Source organism: Elephas maximus, chromosome 11 (genome assembly GCF_024166365.1).
Source record: "Elephas maximus indicus isolate mEleMax1 chromosome 11, mEleMax1 primary haplotype, whole genome shotgun sequence".
Taxonomy (NCBI): domain Eukaryota; kingdom Metazoa; phylum Chordata; class Mammalia; order Proboscidea; family Elephantidae; genus Elephas; species Elephas maximus.
The window spans coordinates 112,407,690-112,427,387 of NC_064829.1; the positions used below are offsets into that span (position 1 = coordinate 112,407,690).

At 49.0% G+C, this 19,698-nt stretch overlaps 1 protein-coding gene and 1 long non-coding RNA gene across 3 annotated transcripts; both read right to left on the reverse strand.

Annotated features, from left to right (window-relative positions):
* Positions 1-1,271: 1,271 nt before the first annotated feature.
* On the reverse strand, positions 1,272-17,630 carry ACP7 (acid phosphatase 7, tartrate resistant (putative)). 2 transcript variants are annotated; one of them, XM_049901291.1, is made up of 14 exons: positions 17,594-17,630; positions 16,915-17,060; positions 16,534-16,815; positions 11,126-11,326; positions 10,641-10,823; positions 9,058-9,181; positions 8,724-8,786; positions 8,512-8,626; positions 8,312-8,419; positions 8,164-8,221; positions 8,009-8,076; positions 7,829-7,900; positions 3,398-3,535; positions 1,272-1,655 (listed from the first exon to the last, which is right to left on the reverse strand). In XM_049901291.1, exons 3-14 carry the CDS (start codon positions 16,652-16,654, stop codon positions 1,590-1,592), a joined length of 1,317 nt encoding a protein of 438 aa, XP_049757248.1. In that variant the 5' UTR covers positions 16,655-16,815; positions 16,915-17,060; positions 17,594-17,630; the 3' UTR covers positions 1,272-1,589. The 2 variants fall into 2 exon arrangements, with proteins under 2 accessions (XP_049757248.1, XP_049757249.1); XM_049901292.1 differs by lacking the exon at positions 16,915-17,060 and having other exon boundaries at positions 17,594-17,621.
* A 370-nt stretch (positions 17,631-18,000) lies between these two features.
* On the reverse strand, positions 18,001-19,106 carry LOC126085686 (uncharacterized). Its single transcript, XR_007519319.1, has 3 exons — positions 19,048-19,106; positions 18,470-18,624; positions 18,001-18,236 (listed from the first exon to the last, which is right to left on the reverse strand). It is a non-coding gene; the product is annotated as an uncharacterized LOC126085686 (long non-coding RNA).
* Positions 19,107-19,698: the final 592 nt, after the last annotated feature.

A 19,698-nucleotide genomic window follows, 5' to 3' on the forward strand; every position in this document is an offset into this window, starting at 1 on the left:
GGCAACTGGCCGGTGCCCAGGCCTTAAGGTGAGAAAGAGCTTGATGTGCTCTAGGAACTTCAACGAGGCCCATATGCCTGGGGCCAAGAAGGGGCTGGGGTGGGAATTAGATCTGAGGAGGCTGAAATATCTCAGCGCAGACCCAGAGCCTGGGACACAGCCTCCCCCTGGGCGACCCCTCAGCCCTGGGTCTCCTGGAGTCAGACCCCATCCCTCCTCCACTCAGAGCCCTCCCAGGCCCCCTTCTCAGCCAGGGTAAAGGACAAAGTCCCAACTGTGGCCCATGATGCCTGTCATTTCTCTGACTTCATCTCCACTCTTTCTTTGCTCACCTTGCTCCAGCCACACTGGCCTCCTTGCAGACACTAGAGGGCAGGCACCATCCTGCCTCAGGGCCTTTGCACTGGCTGTTCCCTCTGTCTGGAATGCTGTTCCCCAAGATCTCCATCCACACGTCTCCCTCCCTCTCTCTTTCAGATCAAATGTCACCCTTTCAGTGAGGTTTTCCTGAGCAACCTAGTGAAAATCATAACTGCCCCCCCCACTCCCCACCCTCTTCCCTGCTTTTTCTTAGCCTGTATCACCATCTAACCTGTTCTTTATTTTCCTTATTTATCTTGTTTTCTGTCCATCTACCTGGTTAGATTGTCAGCTCCCTGAGGGCACACCTGTCTATCTGGTGCTGAGAACAGGGTCTGCAAATAGTAGATGCTCAGTAAGTAATGGTTAAATGAATGGAAAGCTGAAAGGAAGGAGGAAGGAAGAGAAGGGCGGAGGAAAAGGGCAGGCCTGTGACGTCATGATGAAGAGCTCGGCTGCTAACCAAAAGGATGGCGGTTTGAATCCACCAGCTGCTCTATGGAAACCCTATGGGGCAGTTTTACTCTGTCTTACAGAGTTGCTATGAGTCAGAATGGACTCGATGGCAAAGGGTTTGGATTTTTTTGAGATCGTGAAGCTCGTCAGCTGCCCCCAGTGGGAGGCAAGAATACAAATACTACTCCCTTCCTTCCTGGGTAAGACATTGGCAGGGAAACTGAGGTACAAAGGGACACTGCTTAGTAGTCCTTGGGCCCTTGAAGCAGGACCCGGCTCAGAGCGCCAGGCTAGGAGGAGGAAGCCACTGTCGCCACCTGCTGGTCTGTGGTGTCATGACGGTCGTGCCCACCTTTCTGAATCTGGGCTGGTTCATGCTCTCCTTGGGGTTGGCAGCAGAGAAGGAGGCCCAGTGGGCATCTCCAGCAAAACAGCAGCGTCCACAAAGCCACCGGCACAAGCCTCTTTATTCGCAAGGCCCTGTGGGCACCCAGTCCAGTCAGCTATGCAGGGGCGGGGCTGTGTCCGCCTGAGACCCGCCCTGCTTCATTCTGCACCCACCCTCCACAGTCAGCCAGGACTCCCACCTCTCCAGGAGGAGAGAGCTACCCCAGCTCCTTCAGGGCTGTGTCCACCCCATGTGGGGCCTCGGGAGGGCAGGGGCGTTGAGGCCCGCCCTGACTCCCCATCTGGGCCTGGGCAGCGTCGGGCCGCACCAGCCAAGTCAGCAAGTCTTGGGGTTCCTGGGTTCCTTATGAGAGCTGCTGTCATCCCTAGAGGTATGTCGTCCGGTTGAGCAGGGGTCTCACCATCCAGATGTCGTCCACAATCTTGCCATCCTGTGAGGGACAAAAACAGGGACGGCACTGAGGACTGAAAGCCTGGACTCGGGCCCGGTGAGTGGCATCGCTGGAGGGGTCCTGGGGGTGCAGACGCACTGGGTGACACTGTCGGTGGGGGCGACACCAAAATGACTGTCTGTAAATTTTTTGTGCAGTGTGTCAGCAGAAATCTGTTATTTTTTATAAAAGTGTCCCTGTAGTTAGTTAACAGAAACATTTTTCGTTAGCCCAGCTTGTGTGTTTCAATATGCTACAAGGCTAAAACTCTGCACTAATTTGCTTTTGGAACCTTTTAAGGCAGTCCGGTCAGAGCTGTCATTATTTCCCAATTACAATCATGTGGTTTCATCCACACGTGTTACAAGCACGTGCCATTGTTTCCGTCGTGGCTGGCTTTCATAGTTGCTGATTTAGCCAAATTCTCTGGTGTTTTAACTACGGTATTGTGGTAATGAGCATGGGTGAGTGACACCACGAGTTACCACACTGGGTGACGCCACTGAACCAAGTGGCGTGGGTTTGAATCCCAGTTCTGCCTTTGATGGGCTGTGCAACCTCAGGCAAGTTGCTAAACCTCTCTGAGTCATGGAGAGAACTGAGTTAAAGAATACACACAAATGCTGGTGCCCAGCACACACGCTGCCAATAAATGGTCATTATTTGTAAGGAAAAGAGCATGTCTTTGGGGTCAGATCCTAGCTCTGCCACACTTGAGCTATGTGAGCCTGGCAAAGTTACTTCCCCCCTCTGAGCCCCAGTTCCATCATCTAGAAAATGGAAGAACGCCTGCCCACATGGATTGTTGGGGAGATCAAAATGTTGGTAGACATAAACGTGTGGAAGGCCAGCAAGGGCAAGGGAGACCCTCAGTAAAATGGATTGTCACAATAGCCACAATGAAGGACTCAGACTTGCTGGTGACTGTGAGGATGATGCTGGACTGGGCTCTATTCATTCTGTTGTATATTAAGTCACCACGAGTCGGAGCTGACTAGAAGACAGCTATCTATCTATCAACTGATCATCTATCTACCTATTGATCATCTATTCTACCTATCTATGTATCTAAATACAAAGTGCCTGGTTACACACTGGAAACCCTCGTGGCGCAGTGGTTAAGTGCTACAGCTGCTAACCAAAAGGCCAGCAGTTCGAATCCACCAGGTGCTCCTTGGAAACTCTATGGGGCAGTTCTACTCCATCCTATAGGGTCATTATGAGTTGGAATCGACTCAATGGCAATGGGTTTCATTTTGGTTACACAATAAGCTGCCCAAAAATCCATAGACAGCAAAATTTTAAAACTACAATGGAAAAATAAGTGAGCCATTGTTACGTGAGTCCATTTAATCCTGAGCCATCCAGACCACACATACCTCATGTTGTTTTCCCTCTACCCTTCTCCCACCACTGGCCTTTTCCTTCCCCTGCCTCATGATGATAAATACCTATAGATTTTATCTTGTCCCAGAGGCTGCTCTAAGCACATTCTGTATAATAAGTCACTCAACTCCTGTACAATCCTGTGAGGTAGAAATGACTACCATCCCATTTTACAGATAGTAAAACTGAGGCTCAAAGAGGTTAAATAAGTTGCTCAAGGTCACCCAGCTGGTAAGTACTTGAGTCAGGATTTGAACCCAGGCTGTCTGGGTCTAGAGTCCACACTTGTAACCACTTGGCCTCAATACACAGTGCCTGGTAGCTCAGGCAGGGGAACGGGCCTGCCCCTTACTGACCTGGTCATCGGACACCTGCTGGATGTGGACATGGGTTCCGTTGAGGATGTGTAGCCGCGTGTACCCATACTCCTTCACACGCACAGCACTCCAGGGCCGTGGGAAGATGGCAAAGGGGGTCAGCCGCTCCTCACAGCCCTGCCAGAGAGAAATCAGTCAGACCCGGGACTGGGGCACAAGGAAGACCCTCAGGGGAACAGAAATGAGCTGCAGGCCAGTGCCCAGTCTCCCCCTTAACTTTGTTGGTGAGGACTTGGCCTCAATAATGCTCACAATTGAGCATTTGGACCGAGCCAGGCTTCCTCTGGCCCAGGTGTCTGACTTCTAGAAAGATGCACACAGCTGAACAAGACTGCCCACGGCAGCGTTTTCTGTAAAAGCCCTGATTGCAAAGCCACCCAAATGGCTATCAGTGGGGTCAGTGGAATAAAATTATAGCATAGCCATCACAAAGACAGAGGGTGATCCAGAAAGGTAGTCAAGATTATGTCGAGAGGAAAAACAAGCTGCAGAACAGAAGAAATTGGTGGGCTTCAACCCTAGGCGCACAGTAGACCCTCAAAGAAAGTTTTTCAGAACACCAGTGCTGGGGGAGAAGAGTGCTCATCCTTGCAGTAGAAAGCCAGAAGGAAAGCACAGAGAGGGCGATGAGGCTAGAAAGCTCTCCATTTTGTAGCCATCATTGTAGCAGCTGATTGAGGCAAGGCTCATCACAGAATGGTAAAAGTAGTGGGTGAAAGTTTGAGAAGTAACAGAATACTTACATTGTCTCAAAGTATGTCCCCTGCAAGACACTTATTCATTACAAAGAGAAACAGTAACTTTATGGTAGAGAAGGCTGGCAGTGATCAAAGTAAACATCAACAGTAATGAGACAGATGGATACATGGGAAAACTGAGGTTCAAAGAGAGGCACCATGTCAGGTACACAGAACACAGTATCACTTTTGTGTATTCCTACCAGAAATGCAGAACTCCAATCTAATCATGGAAACCCTGGTGGCGTAGTGGTTAAGAGCTATGGCTGCTAACCAAGAGGCTGGCAGTTTGAATCCACCAGGTGCTCCTTGGGAACCCTTTGGGGCAGTTCTACTCTGTCCTATAGGGTCGCTATGAGTTGGAATTGACTCGACGGCACTGGGTTTGGTTTTTTGGCTTTAATGGTGCAAATGGAAACCCAGGTGGCATGGTGGTTAAGTGCTATGGCTGTTAAGCAAAGGATTGGCAGTTTGAATCTTCTAGGCGCTCCTTGGAAACTCTATGGGGCAGTTCTACTCTGTCCTATAGGGTTGCTATGAGTCGGAATCGACTCAAAGGCACTTGGGTTTGGTTTTTTTAAATGGTGCAAATTAAGCCCTGGTGCCTAAGAGCTCAGCAGCTTAAATCCACCAACTGCTCCTTGGAAACCCTATGGGGCAGTTCTACTCCGTCCTTAGGGTCACTATGAGTCAGAATCGACTCGACAGCAACAGGTTTGGTTTGGTTTTTTGGAAAGAGACCTAAGCACAACACATGATCTTGGACTAGATCCTGAATCAGGAAAAAAAAAAAAAATCTGTGCTTTGATTTAAAGGATACTAAAGGAAACACTGGTGGCATAGTGGTTAAGTGCTACGGCTGCTAACCAAAGGGTCGGCAGTTCAAATCCGCCAGGTGTTCCCTGGAAACTTTATGGGGCAGTTCTACTCTGTCCTATAGGGTCACTATGAATTGGAATTGACTCGATGGCAACAGATTTGGTTTGGGGCTTGGAATGGTGCAAATGGTTAACCCACTCAGCTGCTAACCAAAAGATCAGAGGTTCGAGTCCACCCAGAGGCACTCAAAAGAAAGACTTGACGATCTACTTCCAAAAAATCAGCTACAAAAAACCCTATAGAGCACAGTTCTACTCTGACACACATGAGGCCACCAAGAGCCTGAGTCACTCGACAGCAACTGGTCGTAAACAGACAGTTGGCTAAATATGACTAAGGTCTGTGTTTAGGATAATAGTAGATTATCAGTGTTAACTAGTTGAACTTGATAATTACACTGCAGTGAGGTAAGGGAATGCCCTTGTATTTTAGGAAATACAGACAGAAGTATTTAAGGGTATAGGGCATCATGTGTGCAACTTACTCTTCATTGGATTAGAAAATAATAATAAAAAATTTATAGACAGATACTGACAGAGAGGTGGGGGAGGAAGGGGAAAGGAGAGAGAAAGGGAGTCAAAACAAATGTGGTTAAATGTTCATATTTGGGGAATCTGGGTGAAGGGAATATGGAGAGTCTTTGTATTATAAAAATGCAGAGAAAAAGCTAATCTGTAGAGGTCAGAATAGCGGTCCCCGACAGGCAGAGATGGCTGGGAAGGAGCATAGAGAGCCATCTGCTGCTGAAAATATTTTATTTCTTGCTCTGGGTGGTGGATACACAACAGTGTCCCAGACAGGGCCTCGCCCTCAGAGATTCTGCTGTTCTGGGCTGGGGTGGGACCTGGGCGTTGGGAGTTTTAAAAGCACTCCCAGGTAATTCTAATGTGCAGTCAAGCTTGAGAACCACCACTGTAAGAAACATGACTCAGGTAACTTTTTAAAAGTAGGTGATACAGTAACATGTCTATATCTAGACAATTAACCTGTTGCTATCGAGTCGATTCCAACTCATAGTGACCTTACAGGACAGAGTAGAACTGCCCATAGGGTTTCCAAGAAGCACCTGGGAGATTCAAACTGCCTACCTTTTGGTTAGCAGCTGTAGCTCTTAACCACTGCACCACCAGGGTTTCCATCTAGACAATTACTGCTGTGTATATGCACAGAAAACTTTAAAATGCCATCCAGAAACCCTGAAAGCATGGCCCCCAGATGACCTTTTAACTCAGTACTGAAGTCACTCCTGAGGTCCACTCTTCAGCCAAAAATTAGGCAAGCCCATAAAACAATAATACACACAGCTCAACCATGTATATGAGAGTAAATGGGCAGGAGGGGACAGGAAAGCTGGATGAATGGAAATGGGGAACCCAAGGTCAAGAAGGGGAGTGTTGACACATCCCAACCAATGTCACAAAACAATATGTATGTTAACTGTTTAATGAGAAATTAATTGCTCTGTAAACCTTCCTCTAAAGCACAATAAATTAAAAAAAAAAAAAATGCCATCAAGAGACCTAACTATCCAAAGTGGGACTAAGAAGGGCTGGAGACCTCTGCTGCTTACCTGATGCCCGCTGTACTGTTTCGACTTTTATCAAGAGTGATTGTTACTTTGATAATAATATTTTATAAGATTAGTATTAAAAATGAAGCCCTCCCTCCTTGGAGACGTGGCTGATTCCAAGGCTGGGGCACAGAAACACGAGATGAACTTGGAGGATCTTGTGGTGCCAGGAAGTAAGGAAGTGCTCACAGAAGATGGGGCATATCACTAGGGCTCAGGAGCCAGCCTGGAAGAGCTCCCAATGGCCATCGCTGAGACAATTTGAGCAACAAAATAAACAACGATGGTATTGGATTATAACTACAGGATAAAATAAATCACTCATGACTCTTATTATGGATTGAATTGTATCCCCCCAAAATGTATGTCACCTTGGTTAGGCCATGATTCCCAGGATTGTGTGATCACCCACAGTTTTGTCATCTGATGTGATTTTCCTACGTGTCGTAAATCCTACCTCTAAGATGTTAATGAGGTGGGATTAGAGGCAGTTATGTTAAGAAGGCAGGGCTCAATCTACAAGGTTAGGTTGTATCTTGAGTCAATTTCTTTTGAGAGATAAAAGACAGAAGTGAGCGGAGGGACAGAGGCAGCTTATACCACCGAGAAAGTAGAGCCAGGAGCAGAGGGCGTCCTTTGGACCTGGGGCCCCTGTGCTGAGAAGCTCCTAGACCAGGGGAAGATTGAGGAAGGTTCACAGGTTGGAGAGACTAAGGAGGCATGACAACTAAATACAAGGTGGGGTCCTAGACTAGAAAAAGGTCACCAGTGAGAAAGCTGGTAGAAGCTATATAAAGTCTATAGACAAGTTAAAAATCATAATAAGCCCTCTGCTCCTAGATCCAGTAGACCTGAGTTGGCCCCACAACCACTGCCAGTTGTTCGAATTGTGTCTTCGAACAAGTATTTATCCTCTGAGCCTCTGTCTCCACATCTGTACAATGGGCATGCTACTAGGAGTACCCAACCTAGGTTTATGGTGAGGGTTAGATAATATCGCATGTATAAGGCATGAGGCATTCAGACTGATCAAGGTTAAAATGAAAACAAAACCCGCTGCCATCAAGTCGATTCCGACTCATAGTGACCCTATAGGACAGAGTAGAACTGCCCCATACGGTTTCCAAGGAGCAGCTGGTGGACTCGAACTGCCGACCGTTTGGTTAGTGCTCAATAAATAGCGAGAGAAGAAATGCCAAGGGCACCCTTCCCCGCCCTGCTCACAGCAGATCCTGTGATGATATGGACAGGGGCTCGAGGGTTGGTGTAGGGCATCGCTTGGCTGCCGTTAAACACCTGGAGGAGGGAAAAAAGTGAGGGTCACACCAGGCCACACCCAGGGGGCCCGACCCAGCTTCCATTGCCACCAGCCACATGAGACCTTGGTGCTCCCTTGTGCCTCACCTGATAGTTGTAAATTGGCCACAGCCGTTCGTATGAGTGCTCATGAGCCCACAGCTGCAGGTCAACCCCTGAGACAGGGCAAATGGGGGTCAGGCCTCTGAATCCAGGAGAGATGGGGTATGGGCATGGGGCTGGGGGTCCCAGGGGTCACTCACCGTATCTGTAGAAAAGATCCTCCAGCCCATATAACCGGCCAAAGAGGCCTTTGCGGACCTGGGAAGGATGAGCAAGGAGGTAAGGGTCACTCACGCCGACGCTGCCTCCTCTCAGGGTTCCGCTCCCCACCAGGAAGGGAGTCCTCACCTTGCTTTCGTGCCTTGTGCAGTCATCCAGATCAGCATTGGAACAGTACATGGGCCGGTGACCCATGGTTATGATCCACGGCCGGATTGCCCGATTCTGGTTGGCTTTCTAGAGAGAAGGGCCCAGAGTGAGGGGCAGGGCTGGGGGGCAGAGGGAGTGAGGCAGGCTGAGAGACCAAGGGGATGTTCCACCCAGGTTACCTGGAGGTCGTTCTCCAGCCAGCGGAACTGTCTCTCTACCAGGTGGTAGCCATAATGGAGAAAAAAATAGACCTCGGTGGAGAAAGAGATGATGTGGGCCGGGCCCAGATCCCAGCTGGAGGTGGTCAAAGGGCAGGGGTCAGAGGTGGGGTCTCCTCTGCATACCCCATCCTTCAGGGGAGGGAGGCCAGTCCCCAGCATCCCCAGATTACCTGTACCAAAGACCTTCGGTGTTCCCTGGCATACTGAAGCGAGCCTTGTAGTTAGAGAAGTTGCTGGATAAAGTAAAAAGATGGGGTGAGGGCCTGGCTGCCACAGCTCCCTGTCCCCACCATTTCCCCACTGTCAGGCCCAGAGTCTGGCTCCCAGGCCTGAGAGAGACTAAAAAATCAACTTGTCCTTCATCTCCTCTCCTCTTATTGCCATGAATGAGCCGCTGCAGTATGAGAGACTAAGGTTAGACACTAAGAAGGACATTGGAAGTCAAAGAATCATCCGCTTTGATCCAAGTCTGGCCCTTGTCCAGCCGCAACCCCGGGTTCTCACTAGCGTTCTTCATGATTCCCAGGACATGTCATGTATGGCAGGCTGGCGGCCACAGGCTCAATAAGCCTCATGAACTTGTCCCCGACGCGGCCATTGTCCTCGTCCATGTTGTAGGCAAAGTCTCCTGAGAAGGGGGGTGTAGAGAGAGAGTAAGGATTCAGACCTAGCTCTGCTTTTGCTGGAACTGAGGGACCTGGTTGCTCAGGTGTGGGGCTGTACAACCAACCCTTGGTCTTTGTCATGGATTGAATTGTGTCCCCCTAAAATGTGGGTCAACTTGGCTAGGCTATGATTTCCAGTATTGTATGATTGTGCATTTTGTCATCTGATGTAAATTTCCTGTGTGTTGTAAATCCTACCTCTACAATGTTAATGAGGCAGGATTAGAGGCAGTTGTGTTAATGAGGCAGGACTCAATTTACAGGATTAGGCTATGTTTTAAGTCAATCTCTTTTGAGATATAAAAGAGAGACGCGAGCAGAGAGACATGGGGACCTCATACCACCAAAAAACAAGAGCCAGGAGAATAGCACTTCCTTTGGGCCCAAGCTCCCTGTGCTGAGAAGCTCCTAGACCAGGGGAAGATTGATGATGAGGGCCTTCCCCCAGGCCCAACTGAGAAAGAAAGCTTTCCACTGGAGCTGAGTCCTTGAATTCAGACTTCTAGCCTCCTAGACTGTGACAGAAAAAATTTCTCTTTGTTAAAGCCATTCACTTGTGGTGTTTGTTATAGCAGCACTAGATAACTAAGACAGTCTTCAAACATTCCAGTCCCTGATCCCTACCTCACACCCACCTGCATTGGCTCTTGGAAGAGTTCGCTCAACCTCTGGTCTCTGGGCCCCCTCAGGACCATGCTAGTCTTCTGTGCTCTGATGCCACCAGCCCTCACCTCTGTCTGCCATCTTGTCATCTTGTCAACAACAATAACCACAATCACCACCACCACAACAAAAGACTCACATAGTACTGCGTTTGTACCAGGCACAGTCTCAAGTGCTTTACAGGCACGATCACCTGAATCTTCAAAATACCCACGAGGGGAGTATTATTATCATTCTCATTTCAGATGGGGAAAGTGAGGCCCAGAGAGGTGAAGTGCTTGCCCAAGTTAACAGAGCTGCTTAGTAAAGATGCAGGGATCAAACCCCAGGAGCCTGATGCCAAAGTCTGCACTTTGAACCATATCTGCCCAATGGCAGTCTCCCATCTCGTCCCCTTCCCCTAAATAATGACAATAATAACAACAACCAGCACTTATCTAGCACTTACAACATGTCGGGCAATGTTGTAAGAGCTGCACACATATTAGCTTATGTAGTCATCACAGTACAAACGATGCTACGGCTTCTGAACTAGCCTTATGTCCAGTAACAATACAGAGGAAAAAAAAACATGCACACAGCTCTAGGTGTCAGAATTGGGATTTCAGTCTGAGCAGTCTCGTAAAGCACAGTCACCAATCTCCGTGGCCAGTCTTATCCCCTGTGACTTCAGAACCAAACTAGCCCCTCGACCCCGCCAGAGTCCTGACGCTGCCTCCCACCCCCCACGCCCCCAGAGCACACTTGCTGAAGCCTCACCCACATGGAGAACAGCATTGTACATGCCCTGCTGGATGTCCCTGCGCAGCCGGGGGAGAGCCTTTGGATTGTCAGCTCCCAGGTCCCCAAACACAGCCAGATGGGGGCTCCAGTGGGGCCCGTTCTTTAAGGTCCTGAAGCAGAACCGACGGCTCCAGCCCTGGGCACTGCCACAACGGTAAACTGAGGGGTGAGGAGAAGGTCACAGTCAGCTGGGGGTGCCCGGGACCCTTCCTCCAACCTCCACCCATCTTCATTTGGTAGAGGGAGAGAGCTATGGATGGATCTGACCCATGCCCCTCTGTCCACCTCTCCCCAGGTCCCCAACACCTTCCATTTTCATTCTAGGGTCTCATACAATAGGCTTGCAGATAAGCAGAGGAGTTACCAGCGCAGCCTCAACCACCTGCCAGTGGTAGCTTCTGGTCCACATCTCACTTCTCTTTCTGTCCTCCCTCACCACCTCAGCCCAGGGCCCTTCTCACCATACTGGACCCCTGGCAGCAGCCTCCGCAGAGTGACTCGGTGTATGTAGAACTTCCGTTTGAGAATTCCCCCATCCACAAAGAGGCTGGAGGTGCCCTGGGTCCGGAGGGGCAGGGGCCCTGATAGCTGCAGCCCGAACTGCACTTCAGAGCGGGTAGGGACCCACGTGGTCCAAGTTACAGTCATGGTGCCTGGCTCACCTGGGGAAAAGAGGACAAAGGGGGTGTCAGAGAGGCTGGGGCAGGGAGGGGTGCTCAGAGGGAGTGAGGAGCAGTAACTATGACAGCTCTTGAATTTAGTAGTTAAGGGCACACTTTCTGGGACCACTTAAGATCAGCCCCTGCTCTGCCATTTCCAGCTTGTGTTCTCCTTGGGCAAGCCACTTCGCCTTTCTGAGCCTTAGTTTCCTTATCTGTAAAATGGTCTAAAGTTGCCTACTCCATAAAGTGAATAAGTAAAGCATTCCTGTTGCATAGTTGGAATCCTTGGGTGGTGCAAACAGTAAAGCTCATGGCCATTAACCACAAGGTTTGAATCCACCCAGCGGCACCTCAGAAGAAAGGCCAGGTGATCTACGTTCAAAAGGTCACGGCCATTGAAAAACACATGGGCTGCCATGAGTGCGAAATAATTCAACAGCAACTGGTTTGGTTTTGGTTTGGTGTGTAGTTAGCGTTATACATGTGTTAGCTATTATTATTAACGTCATTATTTATCATGTTCAAGTCTTGGGCCAGACACTTTACACACAGTATTGTTTAGGGGCTGCAAATTCAGGTGTCTGGAGGCCAGCTAAGTAACATAAACAGGGAAAAGGGCCAGCTCTAAGGAAGCAGGGAGCCGTGGAGAGTGTGGCAAACCACAGACCCTGCCCTGTCTGAAAAGGTCAGCCACCACTCAGCTCTGGTGGTAGGGGCCACGAAGGAAGCTGGCTCAGTGCTGCCAAATCTTTTGATTGTCCTAGAGTAACTCTCAGGAACTCTGATGGCACAGTAGTTAAGAGCCCAGCTGCTAACCAAGATGTTGGCAGTTTGAATCTACCAGTCGCTCTTTGGAAACCCTGTGGGACAGTTCTACTCTATCCTATAGGGTTGCCATGAGCAGGAATCAACTTGATGGCAATGGGTTTTTTGCTTATTTGTTTAGAGTAAATCTTTACATGGTCGTTTTTATATCCCAGGAGCGTGCATAGCTACGCATACAAATCCAGATTTTTAAGTGATATCTTCAATTTCCTCAATGTTAGCACCCAAAGCAAGGTTTTAAAAATGCCATGTATATAATACATGAATATAATATAAGGTAACGTGAAGAGCATTGGTTCTTCCTCCAGCAATACAAACACACACACGTACAAAGTCTTCTACTGCAGAACTCTTTGTAATCGTAAAATATGGGAAACGACCCAAATGCTCATCTGTAGGAGAGCGACTGAATAAACCATGTAACGTCCGCACATGGAGTGTTATGCAGCCGTGTGACAGAATGAGGACAAGCTCTGGGAACTGATATGGAATGATCTCCAGGACACAGCACTAAATTAAAAAAGCAAAGTACAAAAGAATACCCACAGTCAACTATCCTTGAGGTAAGGGGGGCATGAGAACATACAGAGGTCTCTGCTCATTTGTATAAAAGAAATACAGGAAGAGATGGATTACTTAAGTGGGTGGATGGGAATGGGGTGGAAAAAAGAAGGAACGGGGATGGGGTCGTAGGGATGAAGAGGGAGTGGTGCTTCTGAGTCTTTTTGTATAACTCCGGCTCTAAGAATATTAGTTATGTTTCATATTTCCTTCACAAGCCCCCAAAATAAACAAACAATTAAAAACAATCAGAATGTAGAAAACCAAAAAACCAAACCCATTGCTGTCAAGTCAATTCCAACTCATAGTGACCCTGTAGGACAGAGTATAACTGCCCCATAGGATTTCCAAGCAGCACCTGGTGGATTCGAACTGCCGACCTTTTTTGGTTAGCAGCTGTAGCTCTTAACCATTGCTCCACCAGGGTTTCCTCAGAGTGTGGGGGTACCCAATATAGAATGCAAAGACTAACAAATGGAAAAAAAAAAAAAAAAGAATATTCTGTTAAAGGTGATGGAAAAACTTGAGAATGGTTAACGGTGATGGTTGAGCAACATGGACATATTTTAATGTCACTGAACTGTACGTGTGAAGATTGTTGAAATGGCAAATGTGCTGTTACCTGTATATTTAACACACACACACACAAAGATAACATAACTACACTGAAGGGGTTAGGGAAGAGAAGTAACCAAAAAACAGTGTGTTGACTGGGCCTTATAAAGACAAAAAGGCCGTTACACAAATGGTGGCATACAATAAACATTTCTCATGGGGATACAGCTAAACAATTCTAACACTGCTTCACGTGTATCCTAGAACTGAAGAAATAAGTAACTATATTGTAAATAATGAGAGCCAGATTTCTCAGTGTTGGAGAAAGGAGTTACAAATAAGGAAAGGTGGAAGGCTAGAATGAACCCTTGGTGTTGGACTGAAATCAGAGGTATTCGTATGATCTCATGGTATTTAATATATATACAGATAGAAACAGAAATATAGATGTGTGCATACGCATAGGTATTGCCTAGCTCCACTCGTTGAGAGAACCCAGAAGCAACGACACCCCGGTAGCAATACGCACACCTAGTGCCCTGATTTTGGTCTCTAAATACCCATTCTCCAATAAAAGGAAACAGAGCTGAGGCAAGAAATATACAAGATAAGCCTGGAACAATCCGTGGTGCCAGAAAGTAAGAAAGTGCCCCCTATATGATGGGGATCTACAACCATAGCACCCTGAGCCCACCTGACCTTGTCTAATCTTGGAAGCTAAGCAGGGTCATGACACCAAGATGGAAGGCAGAGGGTGCAGTGGGAATGGTGGGGTCCCTGAGGGTAGGTTGGAAGGCTAAAGACCTGGAGGCTGAGCCCCCACCCACCCCAAACCTGTTTCCTAGACAGCAAACCATGGTTAAGAGCCAGGCCTGCTGGGGTTGAAATCAGGCTCCTCCCATACCAGCTGTGCAACCTAATCTCTGAGTTCCTCAGTTGCCTCATCTGTGATATGGGGATGATGATAATGGCAGCGTCCACCACATAGGAATGTGGTGAGGCTTCCTCGAGTTACCATGTGAGGTCCTGGAGAAAAACGTAGAACAAAATTCTAACTCACAAAAAAAGACCAGACTTACTGGTCTGACACAGACTGCAGACACTCCAAGAGTATGGCCCCTGGACACCCTTTTAACTTAGTACTGAAGTCACTCCTGAGGTTCACCCTTCAGCCAAAGATTAGACAGGCCCATAAAACCAAACAATACTAAATGGGCATGCCAGCCCTGGGGCAAGGACAAAAAAGCAGGAGGGGACAGGAAAGCCAGTAACGGGAAACCCAAGGTCGAGAAGGTGAGAGTGTTGACATGTTGTGGTGTTGGCAACCAATGTCACAAAACAATGTGTGTATTAATTGTTTAGTGAGAAGCTAAAATTACAGCCTTGGAAACCCTATGGGGCAGTTCTACTCTGTCCTATAAGGGCCGCTGTGAGTTGGAATAGACTCAACAGCAGTGAGTTTGGTTTGAAGAGTAGATTTGCTATTATTTCGTGGGTCAAAGGACGGCTGTGAACCACTCAATGGCTAGAAGCTCGCTGGAGTTTCACTGCTGCGAAAAGACTTTATTGTCCCTCTCATTTTACAGAGACCTCCAGGTGAAGTGCCTTGTCCAAGGTCACTGGGCCAGTGAAGGTCAAAGCCGGTTCATTGACACGGTTTCTGATTCCACCCTGCAGCTAACCTTTAAGAAGCAACCTTCTTTAAAAGTGTCAAGGACGTGAAAGGCAAGGAAAGACAGAGAAACTGCCGCAAACAGGAGGAGATGAAGGAGACACAGCAGAGACGTGTAATGTGGGATCCTGGATTCATACAAAGACTTCAACAAAAAAACGGGTGGAATCTGAGTAAAGCCCATGGCTTAGTTCATAATATTGTACCAAAGTTAATGTCTCAGTTTTGACAGCTGCACCATGGTGACATATGACATTAACATTAGAGAAGCTGGGGGGGAACTCTGTGCCATCTTTGCCATGCTTCCGTAAGTCTAAAATCATTTAGAATTAAAAGCTAAAATAATCCCTTAAAGAGGAAACTACCGCTTGCCTAGTTTTGGTGTGGAATCAAAGAAGAATATCCATAATTATCTGACTATTAAAACTTAACTGCTATTAAAATACTCCTCCCTGTTCCAACCACGCATCTGTGTGAGACCAGACTGTCTTTGTGCAGATCGCCCAAAGCAACACATCGTGGGAGATGCAATGCAGAAGCAAATTACACGAGAATTCAGCTGTCTGTTAAGCCAGACATTACAGAGACTTACAAAGACGTAAACCAGTGCCACCCTTCTCACTAGATTTCTTTTGTTTCGTAAAATATACTCTTTTTTTCATTGCAAAAGTCCTTAACATTAATACACAATGGGTTTATTAATTTTAAATGACTTAATAAAGGTTTTTTTAAATGTCTCTGCTTTGATTTCTAACGCAGTAAATATTGATACACTTAACTCTGGTAAACAAATCCCTTTGAGATTCTCAAGGATTTTTCACAGCAGCAACACTAAGCCCTGTTCTGCCACTGTACAGGTCACAACTGATTTATTTACACCTCACTGTACCACTGTGAGGTCGGGCTCACATTACGCCATTGTCCAGATGAGGCGGTTGAGGCCAGAGAGGTTAAGTCACTTGCCCAAGGTAACACAGCAGGTAAGTAGCAAAGCTGGGATTCATACCCAGGCAGTTTGGGTCCAGAGGGTCCAGGGTGCACTTCTTACCACCTCAGTGCACCACTGCCTCCCCATCAAGGTTCAGGAGGCTCCCTTGCTGGGAAGAGGTAAGGAGGAATAGAGGAAAGGCCAAGCAATCTAGTTCTGTAATCATTCATTTATTGGTTTCTTCCACAACCAAGTTTAGGACCCACTGTGCACTAACAGGGCCCTGGTGGCACGGTAGTTAAGGGTTTGGCTGCTGACCACAAAGTCAGCACTTGGAATCAACCAGCCACTCCTTGGAAACCCTATGGGGCAGTTCTGCTCTGTCCTACAGAGTTGCTATGAGTAGGAATCCACTCGATAGCAACGGCAATGGATATGGGCACAGTAAAGTGTCAGGTCCTGGAGATGTGATGGTGACACAATGAGCAAGGACAAGAGCAGCCCCCTTTGGTGGAGTCATAATCATTTCCCACGCAACAAGAGGTACCACTGTTTGTAATCCCCATTCAACAGAGGCAGACAACTGAGGCTCAGGAAAGACAAGCTGCCTGCCTAGAGTCCCACAGCAACCACTGAGAGATCCACGGAGGGGTCTCAGACACTCACCTGGGTAGGACAGATGGACTTGCTCCGGGGTGGCTCTGGGGGTCCCCAAGGCCCCCTGGCTTCCCAGGGAGAAGAGGAGGAGCAGACAGCAGCAGGGCCAGCAGGGAGGAAGGGGGCACATGACAGAGGGCTGGGAAGGGGCAGAGAGGAGAAGGGGAGGGGTGTGGGGGAAGATCAGATGGCTCAGGGACAGCAGGAGGGGGCTGGGAGGATGGAGAATGGAAGGGGATCAGGCGATGTCCACGTGGTAGGAGAGCCTCAAGAGGTACAGTTATTCAGATGCTGGAGAGAGAAAACAAACATGGCCATCATCATGGAGCCACAGACTGGCCCGAGCCTCACTGTGTGCAGAGCCTCACATGGGTAACTCACACGACTCACCACATTCCTATGTGGTGGGCACTGCCATTATCATCATCCCAATATCACAGATGAAGCAACTGAGGAATTCAGAGGTTAGGTTGCACAGCTGGGATGGGAGGAGCCTGATTTCAACCCCAACAGGCCTGGCTCTTAACCATGGTTTGCTGTCCAGGAAACAGGTTTGGGGTGGGTGGGGGCTCAGCATGACCCCCTCCCCAACACCCCATCCTGCTTCTAGTAATGCCTCTTCTAGTTACTCCCAGGTCTTCAGCCTTTCGACCTGCCCTCAGGGACCCCACCATTCCCACTGCACCCTCTGCCTTCCATCTTGGTGTCATGACCCTGATCCCCCAGCTCCATCCCCAGATCCCCCAGCACCCCACCTTGCACTGAGGGGCCCCATTCCCTGTCCCCAGCATCCCACCCTGCCCTTACTAACCCCGCTCCCGGCCCTGGCTCCCCCAGCACCCCGCCCTGACTTTAGGGGCCCCAATCGCCCCCACCCTCCTCCACTTCTCCACTGGCGCTCGGCTGGCTCCTCCGTCCCACACCTGCCTGCCTCCTTCTTCCCGCCTCCCTGGCCCTCTTCCCGCTCCAGCTCGGCCTCCAGCTCAGCAGACCTGCGGGGCGGAGGCGGCAGGTCCTGGAGCCCGGAGGCCGGGAGCTGGGGCGGGGGGCGCCCCGGGGCCCGGCTCACCGTAGGGGCGCCGCTGCCTGGCACGCGATTCTCCTGCAGCCGGGCCGGCAGCGGTATTTATGAGTTGGCAGCAGCCTCTGAGGCCTCCCGCCGCCCACAGCCGTCCCAGCCCCGGAAGAGCCGGCCTCCTCGGGGTGACAGGCTATCCGGATAGCCGGGGCCCCGGGTCCCACAGGTCTGGCCGGTCCCGAGCGCCCCACACCCAAGCGCCCTCGGCCCCAGGGCGGGCCTCGGAAAGGGAGACTCGGGAAAGCCTGGTACACAGCAGCCGCCGTCACCTCCGAGTGGGCCACCAGGTGAGCGCCCGGACAGGTAAGGCTGCGTTCGTCCCCCAGGAGCCCCACGTCGCCCCTGCGGAGCCCCCAGGACACTGGCCCCCAGCCCTGGCTCTGCCAGATCCCGGGGTACTATGACTGCGGGCCCCAGCGCCTCCGACCCCGGGGGATCCCCCATTCTTTGCAGCTGCTCCAGCATCCTACCCTCTCAGATCTTTCTGGCTACCTCCCTCTCCAAGCTGACCCCACTGATTCCTCCCCAGGCTCCCCGGGGCATCCTGAAAGCACCAAATCCGAGTCTTCCGCTGCAGGACTGCGCCTTAGGAGGGTTACTCGACCGTGGCCTCATTAGGCCTTGATTTTCCCATCTGTAAAACAGAGGTGATAATAGTACAGACCTCATCGGCTGTTGTGGGGATTTTATACGAGTTTACGCCTGAAACGGGCTGAGAAGGAAGCCTGGCCCCAGTGAGGGCTGGGTGAGAATCAGCGATTGTATTACCATTTGTGCAGGGCTCCCAGAAACTGTCCTGGGAACGCGGGGTGGCGGGGGCGGGGGGGGGGGGAGGCAGGTGGGAGCAAGGGTGAATTTTCTGTAAACCTTTGTGAAGCTGGTGAATGGCTTGCCCCTCAAAATATGCTTGGGGGTTCCCAGAGTAGCTGGCGTCCGCTGTTGAGCTGCGCCCCCTTTCACGTCTGCAGATACCTTGACCCACATATTTGGCTCTGTAGTTTCAGTCCAGTGGTGTCTGCAGGCTGAGGACACCGATTTCAGGGACTGGCACAGGAGGGGGATTTTCAAGAGGAATACCATGTGCTGTTTGGATTTTTTTGTTTTCCCCCACCTTCTGAAGTCTCCATTACAGCTTAAAATATAATAAAAAGCAACTGTCTTAGCTACACCCGACTACCCCCCAAGTCTCACCCGTGCGACCACCATTAGTACAAAAAAAAAAAATTTTTTTTTACCATTAGTAGCCTCCCCTTATTTTTAGTTTTTCTGATTGTCTTCTAGAATCAAGGGTTCTTAGCCTTGTGTGTGTGTGTGTGTGTGTGTGTGTGCTCGCGTGCGCTAAATACACCGGGGACAGGTTCCTGAAACTCTTCTCAGAATCATGTTTTCCCATGCCTATAAAAAAATAGGGGATAACAAAAACGGAAACAAAAAAGACAACTCACCACTGTCCAGTCAGTTCAGGCTCATAGCAGTCCCATAGGGTCTCCACAGCTGTAAATCTTTACGGAAGCAGTCTGCCACATCTTTCTCCCGAGGAGCAGCTGGTGGGTTCCAACCACCGACCTTTCAGTTAGCAGCCAAGCGCTTAACCACTGCACCACCAGGGCCCCTTAGGGGATTAGAAAGGAAACCAATATATTGAAATACAGATATATTTTTAAACAAATATATGATACAGTAGTAACATGTGTACTTTATTAAGGCATTGAGTTTGAAGATCTAGTGGTAGGTACAAAAAAATACGATCATTTGGAAGTTTCAGCGAGTGTATAGAACATGTGAGATTCCCACAACAGCTGTAACGAGACCTGAAAACATCTGTGGTTTCTTCTGGTGACAAAGCCGCAGGTTTCACTAATAGCACTGTGGTTTGTTGCCCTTCTTTGTAACCGCAGCAAATGTTAAATTTCAGCACTGGCAGTGGTTCTCAAACGTTTTACACTCTTAAAAATTATCAAGGACCTCAAAGAGATTTTTCCAAAAATACATATTTTTATTGTGATAAAATATGCATAAAATTTACCATTTTAATCATTTTTGAGTCTACATGACATTCACAATGTTGTACAACCATCACTACTATCTATTTCCAA